The sequence below is a fragment of the Plasmodium vivax genome, chromosome 8 (assembly GCF_000002415.2).
Source record: "Plasmodium vivax chromosome 8, whole genome shotgun sequence".
Classification (NCBI taxonomy): domain Eukaryota; phylum Apicomplexa; class Aconoidasida; order Haemosporida; family Plasmodiidae; genus Plasmodium; species Plasmodium vivax.
Window position 1 is genome coordinate 761,572 of NC_009913.1, and position 17,959 is coordinate 779,530.

Genomic DNA, 17,959 nt, shown 5'->3' on the forward strand with positions numbered 1-17,959 from the left:
TACTATGGAGGTTGGAGGTACAAATGGGAACAAAAAAGGGTGACAAACGGGCCAAAAAAAAAAGAGGCGCAAGGATGTGAAGAAAAAAAGGGGGACGGGGGAAGGGGAAAGGCGGAACTGCATGAACGTCGCTCCGAGGAGCAAAATGGCAAAAAAAAAGGAAAAAAAAAAGAAACTCCTCTTTTGGGTTTCTCATCTTTTAGGCTTCTCCCCTTTTGGGCTTCTCCCCTTTTGGGCTTCTCCTGCACAGACGTAAGCACTTGAGGGGTAAAATCCCACGAGTGCAGCGGGAGAGACCCATTCAGAGAGGACCCCTTTCCCTGCAGGTGGGTGTTGCGAGGGCCCCCACGCCGCAGGCAAACGAGTCAGTCCTCATTATCATGGCAGTCGAACTTCCTCCTAATGGTGAAACTGGAGGGGGCGTTTTTATACTCAATATTTTCCACCTTCTTATGGGCCACAAGCAAGTGCTTGCTTTTGCTGACGGCCTTTTCGTGAAAGGACCTCCACTGCTGCGTTTTATTTGTGTACTCTTTATTTATCAATTCACTTTTTTGCTTCTTTTTGAGAGCTATTCTTTTTTTCTTTTTCCTCATTTGAACTTTTAAAGAGTCGTTTTCCTTTACGATTAGATTTTCGGGGATTTTATAGCCCGCGGGGGTGACTATTTCTTTCACTTTTTTTTTTTTTTTTATTCTCACTTGGTCGTTCTTCACGTATTCGCTGGTGTTATAGCCGATGTAGTTGACGAGGAACGTGTCGCCTTTGCTCTTCGAGACGATGCAGTCGTACCAGAGGCTGCAGGGGGGGAGCGAAATGGGGAGTGCAATTGGGGGGGTAATTAGGGGTGTAACTAGGGGTGTAATGAGGAGTGTAACTAGGGGTGTCATTACTATGCGGGGGGTGACCCCTTTCTTTTGGCAACACCGCTTCTCCTCTCCCCCTTCGCTTACCCGTCCTTCTTGTAGAGGGCCTGGAACTGGGTGTTCTCCGCGAGCGCGGACTCCGTGAGCACCTCGTTCATGAGGACATACTTGGGGGGGATCATAATCTGCTCGTTGTTTTCAAATATATTTATTAGCAGCTGTTCTGTGCCGTTTTCCTTAACGACGTTTTGGATCAGTCCGTAGACTTTTTTACTTTCATAAATGAAGCTGCATGTTCTCCCAATGACTGCGCTTGCTTCGTTTGTGGCATCTTGGTTTGCCTCCTCCGCGGGTTCTTTCTCCAGGCTCGGTTCCAGCGCGTCTCCTTCCGCTTCATCTAAAAGGGGGTTTCAAAATGGGGGGAAAGAAAAAATAGCAATATTACTGGCCATTCTCTGTGCAGCATTGTGTCTGCATATGTTTGGGGGTGCACTTCCCTCGGGAGCGCTCCCCATGAAGGGGGGGGATATCTACACACTTTCCTCTCCTACTCACTTTGCTTTTTGTAGTTAATCAAATCGAGCGTCAAGTTTATCACCTCCAGCATGTCACATTCCAACTTCCTCAGGTTTTTAATTTGCTCATCTTCTTCTCCGGAGGTCTCTTCATACTTTTTTATTTCTTCCCTTACCAAGGCTAGCTGTTTTTCATACTCGGCTATTTTGCCCTACAATGGGGGGAAAAAAAAAAAGAAAAGAAAATAAGTAGTTACATTTGGAGGCTACCCTTAGGGGGAGAGTAACTACCGATGGCACTTGGACGTCAGCCGCACCGTTACGCAGGTGACATATCGTTTGACTTTCCAGGAAGACAGTTGCTTCCCCCTTTGGTGTACATTTGATTATGCGGCGGTACTGTTCGCTGTTCCACTGTGTGGTGGTTAACACAGTGTTGATCGCGCCGTTGAGTCTTTTTTTTTTTTTTTTTTGGGGGGGGGGGGGGGATAAGCCTATAGCCACGTGGATGCCAATCGTGTAGCCGCGTAAATGCTAAACTTGCCGCTGTGAACGTACCTCTAACCCCTCCAACGTTTCGTTAAATTCCTCCATTTCATCTGCTGGGGTAGATTCTCTAGGGGGATGTCAAAAAGAAGTGGGGAGTTGCGATGAGCTCGCGAGGGGGGAGAGGGTAAGAAACATCTGCGTGAGTGCAGGCGGGAGGATAATGTAACGACAAACGATTCCTTCGCCGTCGCTATAGAGCAAATAAAGGCAGATGGGATCAACAGATTGTTTTGCTCTTCTCGAACCATAACTTGTTTTTCGTACCAACACCTGCCGCTCTACCTTCGCCTCTAATTCTTACGCGACCCTTTTTCTTCTCGCCAAAGCTTCAGCCTAGTTCATGGGCCATGGCGCAAACGATACATTTTTAATCTTGCCCTGTTCGGGTTTGCTTCAAGCGTCGAAAGTAGGGAGCAAACAGAAAAAAAAATAAAAAAATAAAAAAAGGAGTAAAAGGAGCCAAGCGGGATGGGAGAAGCGGCAAGGTGGGAAAAATTATTCGCGGGGGAAAGCGGAAAGATGGAGGAACTGGAAGCGGAAAAATGGGCACAATTTTCGGCGCGGAAAAGAGGAAAAAAAATTCCAAATTTAAAAAAAAAAAGGACGGACGGACGGACGGACGGATGGAGTTACCACGAGCTGTACCATATGAGTACTCACCCCCGTCGCGTTTTTTTAAAAATAATCCTTTTCTGCAAATTGCCATGTTATTACCTTTGAGGGAACAAGCTGCCGGAAAATATACCTTCCCACCTCAAGTATGAGGGCGTTTGCGTGGGTCAGGCCCCTGTGGGAAGAAGCAAAGGATGGGGGAGGGGCTGCCAAATGGAACGACGAATCGACACAAATTCGCAAAACAGCGATTCTTTCATTTGCCCCTTTTGCTACTCTGTTTCTGCCAGCAATGGCCGCAAACCATTTTTGTCCATCTTTGCACACAGGTTGGGCAGAAAAAAAAAAAAGAAAAAAAAAAAAAGAAAAAAAAAAAAATAATTAAAAAAAAAAGGATTTTTCCCCCCCATTCGTATTTTCAATTGTGCAAAACGCGGCAACGCATCTGAACAGGTAGTAAAAAAAAAAAAAAAGAACGCATGGAGGCAACAAATCGTGGTCGTGGCAACCACCGGGGGATTCACGTTCGCACACAGGAAGAGGCACCCAAATGGGACAACATGAAGCAGCAGAGGAAGTGCAAAGTTTTGGGAGGTAGATGTTACAATTCCGGCTGATCGCTGCTCATATGTCTATCCTTTTCGTCAGGTCGGCCGCCATCCGTTTTTCGTTCTGCGTGGGGGGTACAGTCTGTTCGTGCGTTTGTCCCAATCTATTTTAATTCTCCCTCTTTGCAAAAAGGCAACCGCGGAATGGCAACCGCGGAGTGGCGCGACGCCCCAATTTGGAGCCGAACGGGGAAAAAAAAAACAACAACCTGTTGGACGGTCAGGCATTTGTTGCCATTTCTCCCGCGCGCGTGATGCGTATAAATGCGCATCAACATTGGCCATTTTGTGAAAGAAAATGGAAAGAGTTGGCAAAGAATTGCGAGAGTGGCGACTCGACGCAGCAGCGGCAGCAGCGGCAGCCGCTTTGCCGCCATGTGCGGGGTGCAAAAGTGGGGGCGCGAAAAATTGCCTCCAGCCGCGTGATCATGCGCGCCTCCTCCCCTGCGAAGGCAGACAGGAGTTTCCCCCGGCAGTGCGAACGGGGTGGGTTGGAAATTTGGAAAATTGGCCGAGTTGGAAAAATTGGAAAGTTGGAAAAATTGGAAAGTTGAAAAAATTGGAAAGTTGGAAAAATTGGAAAGTTGGAAAAATTGGAAAGTTGGAAAAATTGGAAAGTTGAAAAAATTGGAAAGTTGGAAAAATTGGAAAGTTGGAAAAATTGGAAAAACTGGCAAAATTGGCCAGGCTGACCAAATTTGCCAAACTGACAACAGTGCGCATTTCCCCAATTTGGCTGAACCGGCAAGTCGCGCCGAGCGGATCAGTTGGAGAGGGCAACTGGCCAGTGGTGAAAACCCTCTGTACATATTTCCTGCACATACACCCCCCCCATTCATGAGTGACAATCCGCGCGGACAGAAAGATGAAGTGCCGGGTGTGCATACTACTGCTGCTGCTCCTCGTAGGGGTGAGGAGGGGCAGAGCGAACGTGGTGGAGGATGATATTTTCTACCAAAAGGGGGAGGTGGAAAAACTTACCTTCTCCCTTGACCACCGAGTGAGAGACAAGTCCAAAAAGGAAAGGGTGGATTACACAAATGGGGAAAATGCCTATGCGTATGTAGACAAGGCAATTGCAAAAGTGTTTACATTAACCTCTGAAGCGGAGATAAAAAAATTTTTTTCTCTCAACAAAGATGTGAAGACGTGTGATTACTTAATCGCTCAGGGGTCCCTCAAGAAGGACCTGCAAAAAAACAAATGCTATAGGAAAACCTTCTGTGGAGTTATCCCCCACAGAGAGTACATACCAGGGGGGGGGTCCTCGAACAAACGGGAGAGCGATTTAATACACTGCGCCTACATGAATGATACACACATTGTGATTTACCATGTGGGGAGGCCTCATCTGCTCAAGCCAAACGTTGTTTACGAAGAACTATTTTTCCAGGAGAGTGAAAAGGGAGTCATCAGCTGTCACGCTATGAACATTAACCTGAGGTATGTGGGCATCCACACAAGTGGGAACAACACCTGCATACAGGACTACCTGCAGGAGCACCTCAAAGAATTGTGTAATGAGAAAAAGGCCTGTGAAATTGATTTTAAAAATGTGAAGAAGGGGAACAGCTGCAGTCTGGAAAACAACTTCCTCATCCATGTGAATTACGAATGCGTGGATAGCTGTAATCAAAAGGAGAACCAAACGTGTGACATTTACAACGGGGAGGGCCGCATGACTACATGCAGGTACGGCTATAACATGCTGCCACGTATTAACGATTTTTGTGAAAAGAATTACACCTGTAATAGTCGCGTTTGCTCGGTTAACCAATTTTGCGATGAGGCAACAGAATCGTGCGTTTGCAAAACGTCGCTGCTGCCGGTGGAGAAGACGCACTGTTTGTATACCCACGTGTGTGACGCGATCAAATGCCCTGAGGACGCCACCTGCGTTGTTGAGAGAAATTCGAAGAAGGCAGAGTGCAGGTGCGACGAAGGGAAGTACCTTCACAAAAATGAGTGCTACAACATGGAAGAATTGGAGAGACTCATAAAGGCAGAAACCACTCCTCATGAGAAGCAATATAAAAAGGATCTTTTCATCCGTTCGGCTTTAAAGCCGGAACATATTTACATGCACTGTGAAGAAGGCTACTCCATCCATGTGGTTAACGCAACTCTCTCTTGTTACCACATCTCCTTTAAGGAGAACAAAATTAAGTATATTACGGATAGGTTGAGGGAGGCCTGCAACGGAAGGGGGAGGTGCGCCTTTGGCAACAGCGTAGACCAAGTGGTACCTCCCCTGGACTCGGCTAACATGTGTGGCACGAAGGGAACCATTTACCAGTACGAATACGTGTGCGTGCGTGGGGGTCCCTCTCCACCGGTACCTGTGATGGCACAACTGGGCAGAGACCCCCCCCCGAAGAGCCTCACCAAAGAGAAGGGAGCAATTTTCAGGAGCAGATTCCACAGCCAAATAGAATGCCCAGGTGGAACCATAACGGTAAACAAGGCTTTCCTAAAAGCGGGAGACGGTTGTGAAGACCTAGATTTAACCAATTCAGTTAAGGAGTACTGCGACCAGCTTAGCTTTTGCGATGTGGGATTGACACACCACTTTGATACGTATTGTAAGAATGACCAGTACCTGTTCGTTCACTACACTTGTGAGGACCTCTGCAAAACGTGTGGCCCTAATTCGTCCTGCTACGGAAACAAGTACAAACATAAGTGCCTGTGCAATAGCCCCTTCGAGAGTAAAAAGAACCATTCCATTTGCGAAGCACGAGGTAGCTGCGATGCACAGGTATGCGGCAAGAATCAAATTTGCAAAATGGTAGACGCTAAAGCAACATGCACATGTGCAGATAAATACCAAAATGTGAATGGGGTGTGTCTACCGGAAGATAAGTGCGACCTTCTGTGCCCCTCAAACAAATCGTGCCTGCTGGAAAATGGGAAAAAAATATGCAAGTGCATTAATGGGTTGACTCTACAGAACGGCGAGTGCGTCTGCTCGGATAGCAGCCAAATTGAAGAAGGACACCTCTGTGTGCCCAAGAATAAATGTAAACGGAAGGAGTACCAACAGCTCTGCACCAATGAGAAGGAACACTGTGTGTATGATGAGCAGACGGACATTGTGCGGTGCGACTGCGTGGACCACTTCAAGCGGAACGAACGGGGAATTTGCATCCCAGTCGACTACTGCAAAAATGTCACCTGCAAGGAAAATGAGATTTGCAAAGTTGTTAATAATACACCCACATGTGAGTGTAAAGAAAATTTAAAAAGAAATAGTAACAATGAATGTGTATTCAATAACATGTGTCTTGTTAATAAAGGGAACTGCCCCATTGATTCGGAGTGCATTTATCACGAGAAAAAAAGGCATCAGTGTTTGTGCCATAAGAAGGGCCTCGTCGCCATTAATGGCAAGTGCGTCATGCAGGACATGTGCAGGAGCGATCAGAACAAATGCTCCGAAAATTCCATTTGTGTAAATCAAGTGAATAAAGAACCGCTGTGCATATGTTTGTTTAATTATGTGAAGAGTCGGTCGGGCGACTCGCCCGAGGGTGGACAGACGTGCGTGGTGGACAATCCCTGCCTCGCGCACAACGGGGGCTGCTCGCCAAACGAGGTTTGCACGTTCAAAAATGGAAAGGTAAGTTGCGCCTGCGGGGAGAACTACCGCCCCAGGGGGAAGGACAGCCCAACGGGACAAGCGGTCAAACGGGGGGAAGCGACCAAACGGGGTGACGCGGGTCAGCCCGGGCAGGCGCACTCAGCAAATGAGAACGCGTGCCTGCCCAAGACGTCCGAGGCGGACCAAACCTTCACCTTCCAGTACAACGACGACGCGGCCATCATTCTCGGGTCCTGCGGAATTATACAGTTTGTGCAAAAGAGCGATCAGGTCATTTGGAAAATTAACAGCAACAATCACTTTTACATTTTTAATTATGACTATCCATCTGAGGGTCAGCTGTCGGCACAAGTCGTGAACAAGCAGGAGAGCAGCATTTTGTACTTAAAGAAAACCCACGCGGGGAAAGTCTTTTACGCCGACTTTGAGTTGGGTCATCAGGGATGCTCCTACGGAAACATGTTTCTCTACGCCCACCGGGAGGAGGCTTAGCCGGTGTGCCTGTGCCTGCGGGGGGGCGCTCCTCCTGGGGAGCCGCTCCTCCTGCGCGTTTTTATTTCCACATTTTGAAAGCACATTTGGATGGCACATTTGGATGGCACATTTGGATGGCACATTTGGATGGCACATTTGGATGGCACATTTTAATTGCACATTTTAATTGCACATTTTATTTCCACATTTTATTTCCATTTTTATTTCCCATTTTTAATTCCCATTTTTAATTCCCTTTCTTTTTGCATCACCGTGCTTGTCTTCGCGTCCCCACTTGCCCCCAACACCGATTGGTTAACCCCTCTGATGGTGGCGCTCTCCTAATTAGAGCGCGAACTGGCACTTTAATTCGTTCGATCGTTCCTTTTCCATTTCGGTTGCGTTAAAAATGGGGTTCGGCTCGGGTGCGTCCTTATGGGGGTGACGCCTTCCCCCCTGCCTCCCCACGATTGAGTAAGCCGCTTCACCTTATAAGCCAATCCGCTTCACCTTATACGCCAAATCGCTTCACTTTATGCGCCACTTCACCGGAAAGCCTAATTGCTCCTCCAATTTTCAAACAAGAAATCCCTGACAGACGTTTTGCTCCTGCACACGGTGATTCCCTGCTCCTTGCAGGACCTGGACAGGGAGGAGGCCTCGCTGGGGTCTTCCAACACGTCGTCGGTAAAATCCACGAGGATTTCAAAATGCAGATTTAGGTGGTTCACCAACTTGGCATTCCTAATGTAGTGTATATATGGGAAGGTCCCTACCCCATGCTGCCTCAGCTTCTTCAAAAAGTTTAACAGTTCGCTGTGGATGTGCACATCGTTTTTGTTGGTCACCTGGTGAGGCGTCGAGTGGAGGAATATTTTCAGTCCGCACTGAGCGACCTTCTCTAAAGCGCTGCTTTCTATCTCGGTGTTGTATAGCCTTTTGTTGAACCCGGGGTCTAGGAGGTACACCGAATCGACGTACGGAAGGAGAAGCTGACCCTCGTTGGCCTCCCTCATCAGGGCGAACAGAACTGAGCACCCCCTGCTGAATCCGATCAAAACGAGTCTGCGTTTTAGTGGGCTCAGCGGTGGGGGTCCATCAGTGTGGTCACTCCTCCCATGCGCACTTGTGTGAGTCCCTTCCCCATTAGAATCACCGCATGGGGTGCCATTAACGGACGCGGTGTGATCCCCGTTTAGTCCGCTTTCCCCGCTTCCGACGCTCCCCCCAGATAGCCGCTCATCCAGCGATAACAGCAGACACAACAAATGGTTCACACTTTTGGCAGGCACCACCGCATCGCCGGGATTTGTTCCCCCTGTGTTAACGTGCCCTGTCCCTCTTGCCACAGTCACAGGGTGACCATGCCCGCTGAGCGAAACATCAGATGGATTTAAAAAATTAGAAAAGGAGGAAAAGTGATTTACAAAAAGGCTAGGCTTAATAAAAACTAAGTGGTCATACAAGTACTTGGAGGATAGGACCCAGAATAGGGCTTCATAACTGTAGCAGTAGTCTGAGCATTCGTTAGTAGCCTCTAGCTTAAAGGACGTATATATAGAGTTGGTGAAAAAATTTGAATAGTCCCCTGGGAAGAAAATAATGTACTTGCTGGCGTAAGATTTGTTCGTGCGTATGGGCTCCCTGTACAGCACGGTGTTGCACCTCTCATTGTAGCCTGCCAAGTTGTGGACGCTGAAGCAGATCGGCATTTTTCAAGAGCCTTCGCATGGGGGGGAGGGCAGGTAGGGAAGCAGGAATAGGGGGAGATTAAATGGGGAATATCTTTCGCAAAGCGGGTCGGCGGTGGGAAGCAGTCGCAGAAGTTGGCAGCAGTAGGTGGGGACATCAAAAGGGGAAAAAAAAAAGATGACACGCAAATGGGCAAATGTAAAACCGCTTCCCATAAGACAAGAAAAAAAAAAAAAAAACTCCTACGCAGCAGCGTTACGTGCATGCCCTAGCCACGCAAAACATCGCGTAGTGCTGCAGAGGGTGACAAGGGCACACCAGCTGTGGGGACCCAAATAACCACTTCGCCATTCGCAATTGCGGTTGGGGGAAAAACACAAAAAGGGAATGGCAAAAGTGAACAAATGAAAGGGCAGTACATATACGTACATGTACCCTCAGCGCAACAATTGCAGAACTGCTTTTTTCATAACCCACGTTAAGCACATCGCGGGGGTGAAAAAATAGGCGAATGTAAACACTTCCTCCTGCCGCCTCCCCGTGACACGTTGGCACAAAAATCACCTGACTGTTCATGTGAAAAATGTGCACAATTTTGTTCCCAAGCTGGTGGGTGCACCTGGTATTTTTTTTTTTTTTTTTTTTTTCTTCCCATCGGTTGGCCTGTTCGTGCCAACGATTTGTGCCGCTACTTGAAGCCATTTGTGCAGCCCACTTGAAAACGACTTCGCCCGCGTAACGCTGTCTCCGCGGCCTACACGTGGGGACCTGGCCTCTTCGCGGGGGGGGTGCGGCACTGCAGGAACTTTGCCGTGCGAGGGCGGCGCATTTGTGAGAAGTTGCACCTGCGTTTGCCGCTTTCCCGTTTACCGCAATCCCGTTTGCTCAATTGCGGCATGCCAAAAGGCGGTAACTTTTTGCGCGCAGCTTCCCTAATGGATGCTTCCCGCGCGGGAGTCCCCCCTGCGCAACTCGATCGTCTGACTGCCCAGCAGCAGCTTCGCGTGGAGGATGAAAAACCCCTTGTCCATTTTGCCCCTGGTGGCCGTCATTTGAACGACGCCCTGTTTGTCCAAGGCCTGAATAAACACCTTGCTGTTCAGGTAATTTTTTTCATGTACTCCAGATATGCTCAAAATTTGAATTGGACTGTTCCCCATAATTTTGTACAGCTGGTCATTACTTAGCACAAACTGTTTGACGAAATTTAAACCAAAATAGGAATTTGTGTAAATGTAAATTCTTTTAATGGCGAGGAGGGTAGATAGGAGGAATGCGCAAAAGAGGAATTTCCCCAGATTTTTTTGCTTTTGGCTAAATGTTTTTTTTTTCTGGTCATACTTGTAAAAGTACGAATTGTGTGCAGGATGGCCATGCACGGCATGTATTTCGTATTTGTAATGGAAAAAATTATTCACCAAATGGTTTACGCGGTTTAGTAGGGATTTATTTTCCCCATTTTTCTGCAGCTCGTTTGTTAACTTTTCTTTTTTAACCATCATTATGTTGTTAATTTTCCATTTTTTCCCCTTCCCAATGATGTTTAACATGTCCACGTGTTTGTTCGGTACTTCATCATCACGCTGTAATGCGTTGTCTGCTCCTGTTTCGTTTGCTTGACCGTGTTGGTCAGATTGCCCCTTATCTGCGTCACCCCCGCTTGAGGTAAACGATGAAATGAATGATCGTAGCCTCTGTAGAAGGAGCTTTATTTCCTTTTTTATTAAGTAAGGATTTTCTATATAGTCCGAAATGTCTTTGCCTTCTTCATCGTCCAGTTCGTCTGAGTTCGCGTATCCCTTTTTTGCCTTGTCATTTTTTACAGCGTTCACATGCAGGTAAATATGCTCCCCCTTATGGGACAAAAGCAGTTCACACTTTGCCCTTTCATTTGATGAATCTATGTTCCCCTTTTTTTTTAAAATTTTCACGCTAGCAATATCTGCATAATTCAGGTACACCCTTAGAACGCTGACTGCGTCCTCGATGTAGGAGTGACGACTTTCAAAATTGTTAAAGTACTTTGCGGTGAACAGCAGGCCGCTGTTTATGAGTAGGAACCATGTGCTTCCCAGGCAAAAGGCAAAGGTGTTGTTTTTGTAAAAGCTGAAGAGTTTTTTGTTGACAAACATTTTGCACACACACCCCTGAACGCAGTGCTGCCTGGTCGGCCTTTTTGCGGTGCGCTGGGCTTCGCAGTTCTGCGGGTGGCGGCCTCGTCGCGCGCTGCTATGGGACACATCGTCGTGTTGGGTTCACCATTTGGTGGTGGCCGCTTCGCTACTTCGCGGTGTTGCTTTACACGAGGTCGCAGAGCGCAGGGCGCAAGTGCATGCCCTTATCGCCGACGCATTCGGTTTACACGCTTCCAGTGGCACACTCGGGTACTCAGTCGCGTGAGGTAAATTCTCTGATTCGCTTCATCCTTCTGGTCAATACGTCGCCCCTTCGTTTGAATGCCTTCACAAAGTTAAAGTCGCTGTGCGTGGAGGTATTACAAAAAAAGGGCCTTCTTTCTCTCTCGCTCTTTATCTCTTTTTTTTTTTTTTTTTCCAAAAGTGTATTGCCGGCAAGGTGGGAAGGAAGGTGAGAAGGCGCATATTGTGTGCCTCGTTCATTTTTTTTTTTTTCCGGTGCGTATGCGCAGAGTGGCGATAAATGTGCTCGCTTGGGAGACTCCCGCAAAACGATGGAGTGGAGCAACCTTGGACCGGTTCACGCCTTCCCCTTTGCGAAGGCTTCTTACACATTTCACCTCGCTTGCGTTTCAAAATGGGAACCGTGTGCATAACTTGCTGGGGGGTTCCTTTTCTCCGCATGGGGATTTTTTCCCCTGCGTTTTTTTGCCAGCTGCGCCAAAAGGGGGACCACCACCAGCACCCTACATTCGTGACGCCCCTTTTTCAAAAAGTGGTGAGCACAACGCGGGGATTAGCCCATTCGCCCGCGTGTGCGCGAAGGGTGCAACGCTTCTGCTGCTTCTCCCTGGGGTAACACATCGGTGAACAAATCGGCAACCGCAACAATCGACAAGTGGGCGCGAGGAAGGCCTCGCTGCGCCTCGATGCGCCGCGCCCTGCGTGTCGGTTCGTGGCGAACTGGGGGAGTTGTGCAAACGGGAATATGCATGTCAAATTACGGAAATGTTGGAAAAAAAAAGGGGGGAAATTAGAGGGGGAAATTAGGGGGGGAAGTTAAGCACGTACGTCTCAGCACATCGCTGAAGCACCTCACCGGTGGTAGTACAGCAAAGAGGAGAAGAGGGAGACCACGAAAAAAAACAGGAAGAAATTAAAATAGGGCGAGTCGTGAATGGACGTGCGAAGCAGGTAGTAGATGTAGGGCAGGCGCTTCTTCTGCTTCTGGAGCCTGTCTTTTTCTGCGGCTTTATTGAGCTTGCTCTTTTTGGAGTGGCCCAAATTCTCCATAACGAGGCTATCCTGGACGATGTACTTATAAATGGGTGGGATGATGGCTATTGTTTTTTGGTTACGTTTGTGATGGGGCAAATTGCGAAAGGAGGAGAGGGGTGCGTTCTTTTTCCCCTTAGTGGTAAAATTCATGTACATATATTTTTTGTTTTTTTTTTCCTTTCTACATTTGTGTTGATATAAAAACGTAACATGTTTTGCCATTCTGTGGAGTATTTTTTCATACTTGTTTTTTTTTTTTTTTTTTTTTCTCTTTATCAGGAGGTGTTCCCTTCTGCCCTTCACCTTGATGTACTGAATGATGTAGCATTTTTTTTTGGACCTAATCCTTTGCCTGTTGCAGATGTCTTTGTAGCTCACAATAAAATCGTAGAATACGTACTGGAAGAAATCCTCCACGAGCAGGTGCTTTTTTATAATTTCTTTATTCATTTCTAAGTGGTTGCAGAGAATTGAATGGGGGTAGTGCAGGTAGATGTTGTTGTCGTCTTTGCTGTGCTTTTCTCCCCTCCACAGTGGGTTCTTCCTCTTTTCTTCGGGGCTCCCCTCGCTCTGCTCGCCCAGCAGGTCGTGGATGTACTCGTCGTACGTTTTCATCTTGCTGGGCGGCACGTTCAGGCTGCACGCGTTCGCGGGGGTGCACTCCTTCGAGGGGTTGCCCTCGCCCTGCGGAGGTTGCGGCGGTTGCGGCGGCTCCGGTAGTTCATCTTGCAGATCCTCCTGCTGCTCCCCCTGCCGCTTATCCTGACGCTCCTCACGTCGCTCCTCCTGCCGCTCTTCCGCACCCCCCGCCTTGCTGTACGCGTAGAAGCTGCGAATGGACTGCTCCACCGAGCGGTTGCGCAACTCCTCCCGCTCCCGCTCATAGTGGAAGTAGTGCAGAATGAAGGGGTAGCTATAGATGGGGGAGAAGGGGGGGAAGGAAATTTTCTTCCTTATCTTCTCCAAAAAGGTATCCTGCGGGATTTTATAATTCATATAGTAGTAGGTTTTTTTAATTATGTTATCCACATTCAAGTCCTTCCATTTCATGTTTTGAAAAATGTAGTGCGTCTCGGTGTACATATTATTGTAGAGCATTTCCTTTTTCTTCTTGTTGGCAATCTGTATGAGCTCCTCCTTCTTGTGCAAAATGATGGCGCTGGTGAAGTAGATTATGAAGATGCCATCATTCGAGAGGAGGGTATCAAAAATCCTGGCGAGTTTTTCAAACTCGGTGAATACGTGAGAGTAGTACGTAACGACCCAACTTAGGCAGAAGAAGAATTCGGTGCCGCTCAGCTTGAGGGAGTTCCTCTTACTGTCCAATTGGTTGGTATCACTTTTGGAGTCATTCTGCTGCTCCTTCCCTCTGTTGGCGCCTCTTTCCTCGCTGCCACCATTTCGACTCCCCCCCAAACTGGCTCTCTCACTTCTATTCACGTACTTCATATTTTCATACTGCTGCTCCTTTTGGAGAAGGCAGAACACGTTGTAGACCTCCTTGTCCATGTACTTGAGCAGCAAGCCGATGCTCTTGAAGGTGTTGTTAATGGAGACGTCCAGCGATAGCGTCAAGTAGTCGATCATGTAGAAAAGGAGGAAGCGCTCGCACAGGAGGTATACGATGTATTCTTTTTTCTTCTTCTTCTTTTTATACTTTATATACCTCTCCAGGTTAATATTATTCAGCAGGCATATCTTTTCGATGTACCTTTCCTCCATGAGGAACATGTCGTAGATGTTGTTTTGGAAGATGTCTCCTCCGATGAGTGGTCCCTTCCGCTTCGTTGGGGGTAACGTCCCTCCTTTCGCCTCACCATCTTCATTATTGTGTGGAACGGGGGTGGACACCTTCTTCCCTTCCTGCTCCGCTGTACCTCCCTCGTGTGGAAAAAAAACCTGGGAGGTGGACCCCCCCGGGGGATGCTGCCCATTACACTCCCTTTTCAATTTTGAAAAAATAAAATCACAAATTTTGTTTACGACAAACTTGGAAATGAAGTGCTCCAAGAAGACGTACTTTTTGTACCTCCTCAAAAAGTGATGAAAATATAAAGTGACGAAAACGAGACAAACGTCATGTACCCCCTGCGCGTAAAAAATTTTATTCGAGTGTTTATATAAAATGCTGCAAATGACATTTTTCAAAATGTATTGATACTTCTTCTTAATTTCGTAAATGTTATATTTGTGTATATTCCACGTGTTTACGCTCCTTTTGACGTCCTTCTTCACTTGCACTCTTTCATTTTCGTCCAGCAACACACTGTCGATAATCCACTTGTTCAAATTTGAATTAAAATTGTAATTATTTTCAATATTATATTTTAGGTAGGACAAAATGTTTGTGTCTTCTTTCGTTTGATTTTTCCGAAGGATATAATCCACTATGTAGAGGTCCACCTCCAACATGTTTTTATAAATCACCTTGAACAATTTTATGATAAATTTTATGTTTTTTTTTTTATCATAATTATTTTTCTCTTTGTCAATATGGAGCAAAAAATGAATGATTTTTTTCGTCTTCTTTTCGATGCACCTTTTGGCCTGCTTCTCTATTTCACGCTTGGCAATTTTGTTTGTTTTTTTTTTTTTGGGGTACTTTTCTTCGGAGAAAAAGGGGAAGGAGTCATCATTCGGTTGGGCCTTCCCTGGGAGGACACTCCTTTGAGGGGCATTGACCCTCTTGCTCGATGATCTCCTTTTTAGCGACTTACTCCCCTTGCTGCGCCCCTCCCGTGCGCCGTCATTCGAGTGGGAACTACTGAAAAAATGCAGGGGGGGGGTGCGCCTCTTCTGCCTACTCCTCGACTTGCTCCCCACCATGTCCATGTCGTCTGAACAGTTGGAGGCGAACGATGACACGGACGACGCTGTGAAGGACGTCGTCGAGGAAATAAAACTGTCCGATAGGTAGAGCGAATTTTCAGAAGCACAATGATCTACTGCTTCCAAGGCGGGGATACATAACAGTTCCGTTCTGCCGGACGGCGTTGACGATGTTCTTGACGAGCAGCTTGGGGGTGCCGGCGATGCCGACGGACTTGCGCTGTGGCACTTCTCGTCCTCTTCCTTCTGGTAGAACCGCCTCCTCGCCCGCGTGCTTTTGCGGTTACGACAGTGGCCATCATGTGCAGCTGCTTTGTTTCCGCATTGGGCTCCGCTTCCATCCTTGTCGCTTGATTTGGTTCTCCCCACTGATGGGCACCCCTCCGAGGGGGCACCTGTGGTAGGGGGTAACCGTCCCCCCTGGTCAGCCGAAGGGGGAAGACCCCCTCCTTCATCACTTACCCCGTAGGTGAAAACAAATTCCTTCTTCCGAGGACACGAAAAATTATCATAATAGTAAATTTTATTTTGACTCTGCGTATGTGGAGTAGTCCCTCCTTTTTGCCGCAAATCACCTTTGGCACATTCACGCGGGCGCCAATCACCCGCCCCGTCCTCCTCTTGGATCCATTTTAACTTAAAGTGCTTGGCCGAATTCACAAATTTAAATTTGTTCTTATGTTTCATACAAAGGATGGATATCGGGTGATCATTATAATTTTTTTCCTTCGACAAGTTGATGTTAAATCCGAGTAGGAGTAGCCACAACTTCTGTCTCAGCTTATCATTTTGAAATCCTCCTTGCGTGAAGGAGAAGAATTTAATCAATTCGTACAGCTTCTTCTTCTCGTTCGTCGTTACGTTTTCATATATCTTCAGGATTTTCTTTAAATTGGACAGCTTCTCATCATTCTTTTCTTCATACTTGTCAAAGTGATTTTTATAAATAGTTATGTTGTCAAACAGGTACAGCCTGTCATTGTCCTTGCTGCTGGGGATGTAGTGCTTCTGTACGTACATACATCCATTTTTTTTTTTAATTTGTACTTTTTTTTTTTCAAACAGTTCACTATCGCTGTAATGTTTTTTTCTATATGTTGTGTATCTCGATTTGCTTTTTTTTTTTTTGTTATACAAATTTTCGAAATCTACGCAGCTGTAGTAGCCTCTTTCCTCCTTTGCCTTTTTTAAAGGAGCTTTCATATTATTGCTGCAGTGGTTTCTTCTTATGTTCGTCCGTTCATAATTACGCGCTTGGGGGGAGGGTACAAGTGGGTGAGGGGGTCAGCAAAAATGTGCACACTGCTCAGGTAGATGAGAGGGAAAAATAAAATAATAATAATAAAATATGCACTGTTCAGGTAAAAACGGAAAAAAAAAAAAAAAATAATAATAAAATATGCACTGTTCAAGCAAAAATGGGAAACAAACAGATGAACGCTTAAAGGGCGACGTCTACCTCCGCTTAATGGGCGGTTCACACAGAAAGCGGCACATATGTAGAGACACATACAGGTAAATGCTTTTCCCCCTGTTTATGCCCCAAAGCAGCTTCTTCAAAATTGCTGCAAGTTGCAAAGGTACACTGTACACCGCATTACCATTACCCCGCAACAACTTTCGGACTCTCATAAAATTATGCACACAAAAAATGGGGTTGCCCCTTTGCCGTGGCTCGAATGGGTGAAGAAAAAAAAAAAAATAAATAATATTCTTTTATGTTCACAAAATGAGGATGCGCAACGAACTCGCAAATATGTGCGCTTCTTCATTCACGCGTAAATCCTCTTAAAATCGGAGCAAACTCATGCACGTTCATATATATACATATATGTACTGTGCGGGGGAATTAAAATAAAAAAAAAACACAAAAAAATGAACGGCGGGGAGGTGGGGGAACCTGGCTGTGCGAATTACTGACAAGGGGCACGGCCCATGTGCTTCACTGGTGCAAAGTAACTCTGGGCGCCCACATTTCGCACGAATGGCGAGTGCATATACGGAGCAAAAGCGTTGTCTCTTTAAAAAAAATAAAAAGGACACGCGCACCATGTATGTTCATGCTGCGTGGGCATGTCATTCTCTTTACTCGTGAACGTACGGGCGCTTCGGCTTATGCCAATACGGAAGCACAGCGGTAGGCAAATGGTCACACACACAGAGATAGGCACGGGTGCATAGGTACATCTGTACGTGCACACATGTGGGGTATGTATCCTTCACCGCAGCGTTTGTCTTCCTCCAAATTGTTGGAGCTCACATCGGAGAATAGCTTCTAACTCAGAGTGTCTGGTTTATACAACGGGAGAAACACCCTTACGTTGTGCTACGCTCAGGACGTATGTGTTTTCCCCTGACGAAAGGTACCAATGATTGCTTTGTGGAGACAACTGTAACAGCGTGATGTAGTTTTTCTTCCTCTGAGGTGGTTACTATGTAGATGCGTTAAGATAACTGTGTTTATTTATTTGAGGGGGTCTCGCTGCGATTCGACGTGTAAAAGGTATGTTTGCAAATCATGCGCGGATCATACGTGCTTCGTTACAGAGCAGTTGCGCGAGTGCCTGACCAGTATACTCCCTCGAGTACCCACGCCAATGCATGCACGGCGGTGGGAATGCCCACAGGGGGTAACCACGGGAAGGCATATCGCCCAATGGTTAAGCGGCTCGACGAACAGAAAACTTAGGATAAATAAAAATCGTACGTACTACTAATGCGCCATTTGAAAAAAAAAAATTTCCTCATTTTTGTGAGCGCAATTTTGCCGAGGCGAACTTTTTTCTTTCTCAGAAAAGTA

General features: G+C 46.8%; 5 protein-coding genes across 5 annotated transcripts, besides 12 other annotated features; 1 reads left to right on the top strand and 4 right to left on the bottom strand.

The window, feature by feature from the left end:
• Window positions 1-5: 5 nt before the first annotated feature.
• Window positions 6-2,878, bottom strand: PVX_095050 (hypothetical protein, conserved). Its single transcript, XM_001614428.1, has 4 exons — window positions 1,940-2,878; window positions 1,422-1,593; window positions 954-1,263; window positions 6-798 (listed from the first exon to the last, which is right to left on the bottom strand). Exons 1-4 carry the CDS (start codon window positions 1,973-1,975, stop codon window positions 366-368), a joined length of 951 nt encoding a protein of 316 aa, XP_001614478.1. The 5' UTR covers window positions 1,976-2,878; the 3' UTR covers window positions 6-365.
• Window positions 782-851: a microsatellite.
• Window positions 982-1,003: a microsatellite.
• Window positions 1,097-1,264: a microsatellite.
• A 103-nt stretch (window positions 2,879-2,981) lies between the features above and the next one.
• Window positions 2,982-3,008: a microsatellite.
• Window positions 3,009-4,015: 1,007 nt separating this feature from the next.
• Window positions 4,016-7,243, top strand: PVX_095055 (hypothetical protein, conserved; the record flags this gene model as incomplete). Its single annotated transcript, XM_001614429.1, has 1 exon — window positions 4,016-7,243. One exon carries the CDS (start codon window positions 4,016-4,018, stop codon window positions 7,241-7,243), a length of 3,228 nt encoding a protein of 1,075 aa, XP_001614479.1.
• Window positions 4,038-4,062: a microsatellite.
• Window positions 4,981-5,037: a microsatellite.
• Window positions 5,749-5,768: a microsatellite.
• Window positions 6,115-6,157: a microsatellite.
• A 539-nt stretch (window positions 7,244-7,782) lies between the features above and the next one.
• Window positions 7,783-8,937, bottom strand: PVX_095060 (hypothetical protein, conserved; the record flags this gene model as incomplete). The annotated part of the gene is made up of 1 exon (XM_001614430.1): window positions 7,783-8,937. The coding sequence occupies one exon, from the start codon at window positions 8,935-8,937 to the stop codon at window positions 7,783-7,785; it is 1,155 nt and encodes a 384-aa protein (XP_001614480.1).
• Window positions 7,800-7,821: a microsatellite.
• Window positions 8,476-8,496: a microsatellite.
• Window positions 8,938-9,849: 912 nt separating the features above from the next.
• On the bottom strand, window positions 9,850-11,249 carry PVX_095065 (hypothetical protein, conserved; the record flags this gene model as incomplete). The annotated part of the gene is made up of 1 exon (XM_001614431.1): window positions 9,850-11,249. Exon 1 carries the CDS (start codon window positions 11,047-11,049, stop codon window positions 9,850-9,852), a length of 1,200 nt encoding a protein of 399 aa, XP_001614481.1. The 5' UTR covers window positions 11,050-11,249.
• Window positions 11,250-12,147: 898 nt separating this feature from the next.
• PVX_095070 (hypothetical protein, conserved) lies at window positions 12,148-16,362 on the bottom strand (the record flags this gene model as incomplete). Its single annotated transcript, XM_001614432.1, has 1 exon — window positions 12,148-16,362. The coding sequence occupies one exon, from the start codon at window positions 16,360-16,362 to the stop codon at window positions 12,148-12,150; it is 4,215 nt and encodes a 1,404-aa protein (XP_001614482.1).
• Window positions 13,800-13,826: a microsatellite.
• Window positions 14,149-14,203: a microsatellite.
• Window positions 16,363-17,959: the final 1,597 nt, after the last annotated feature.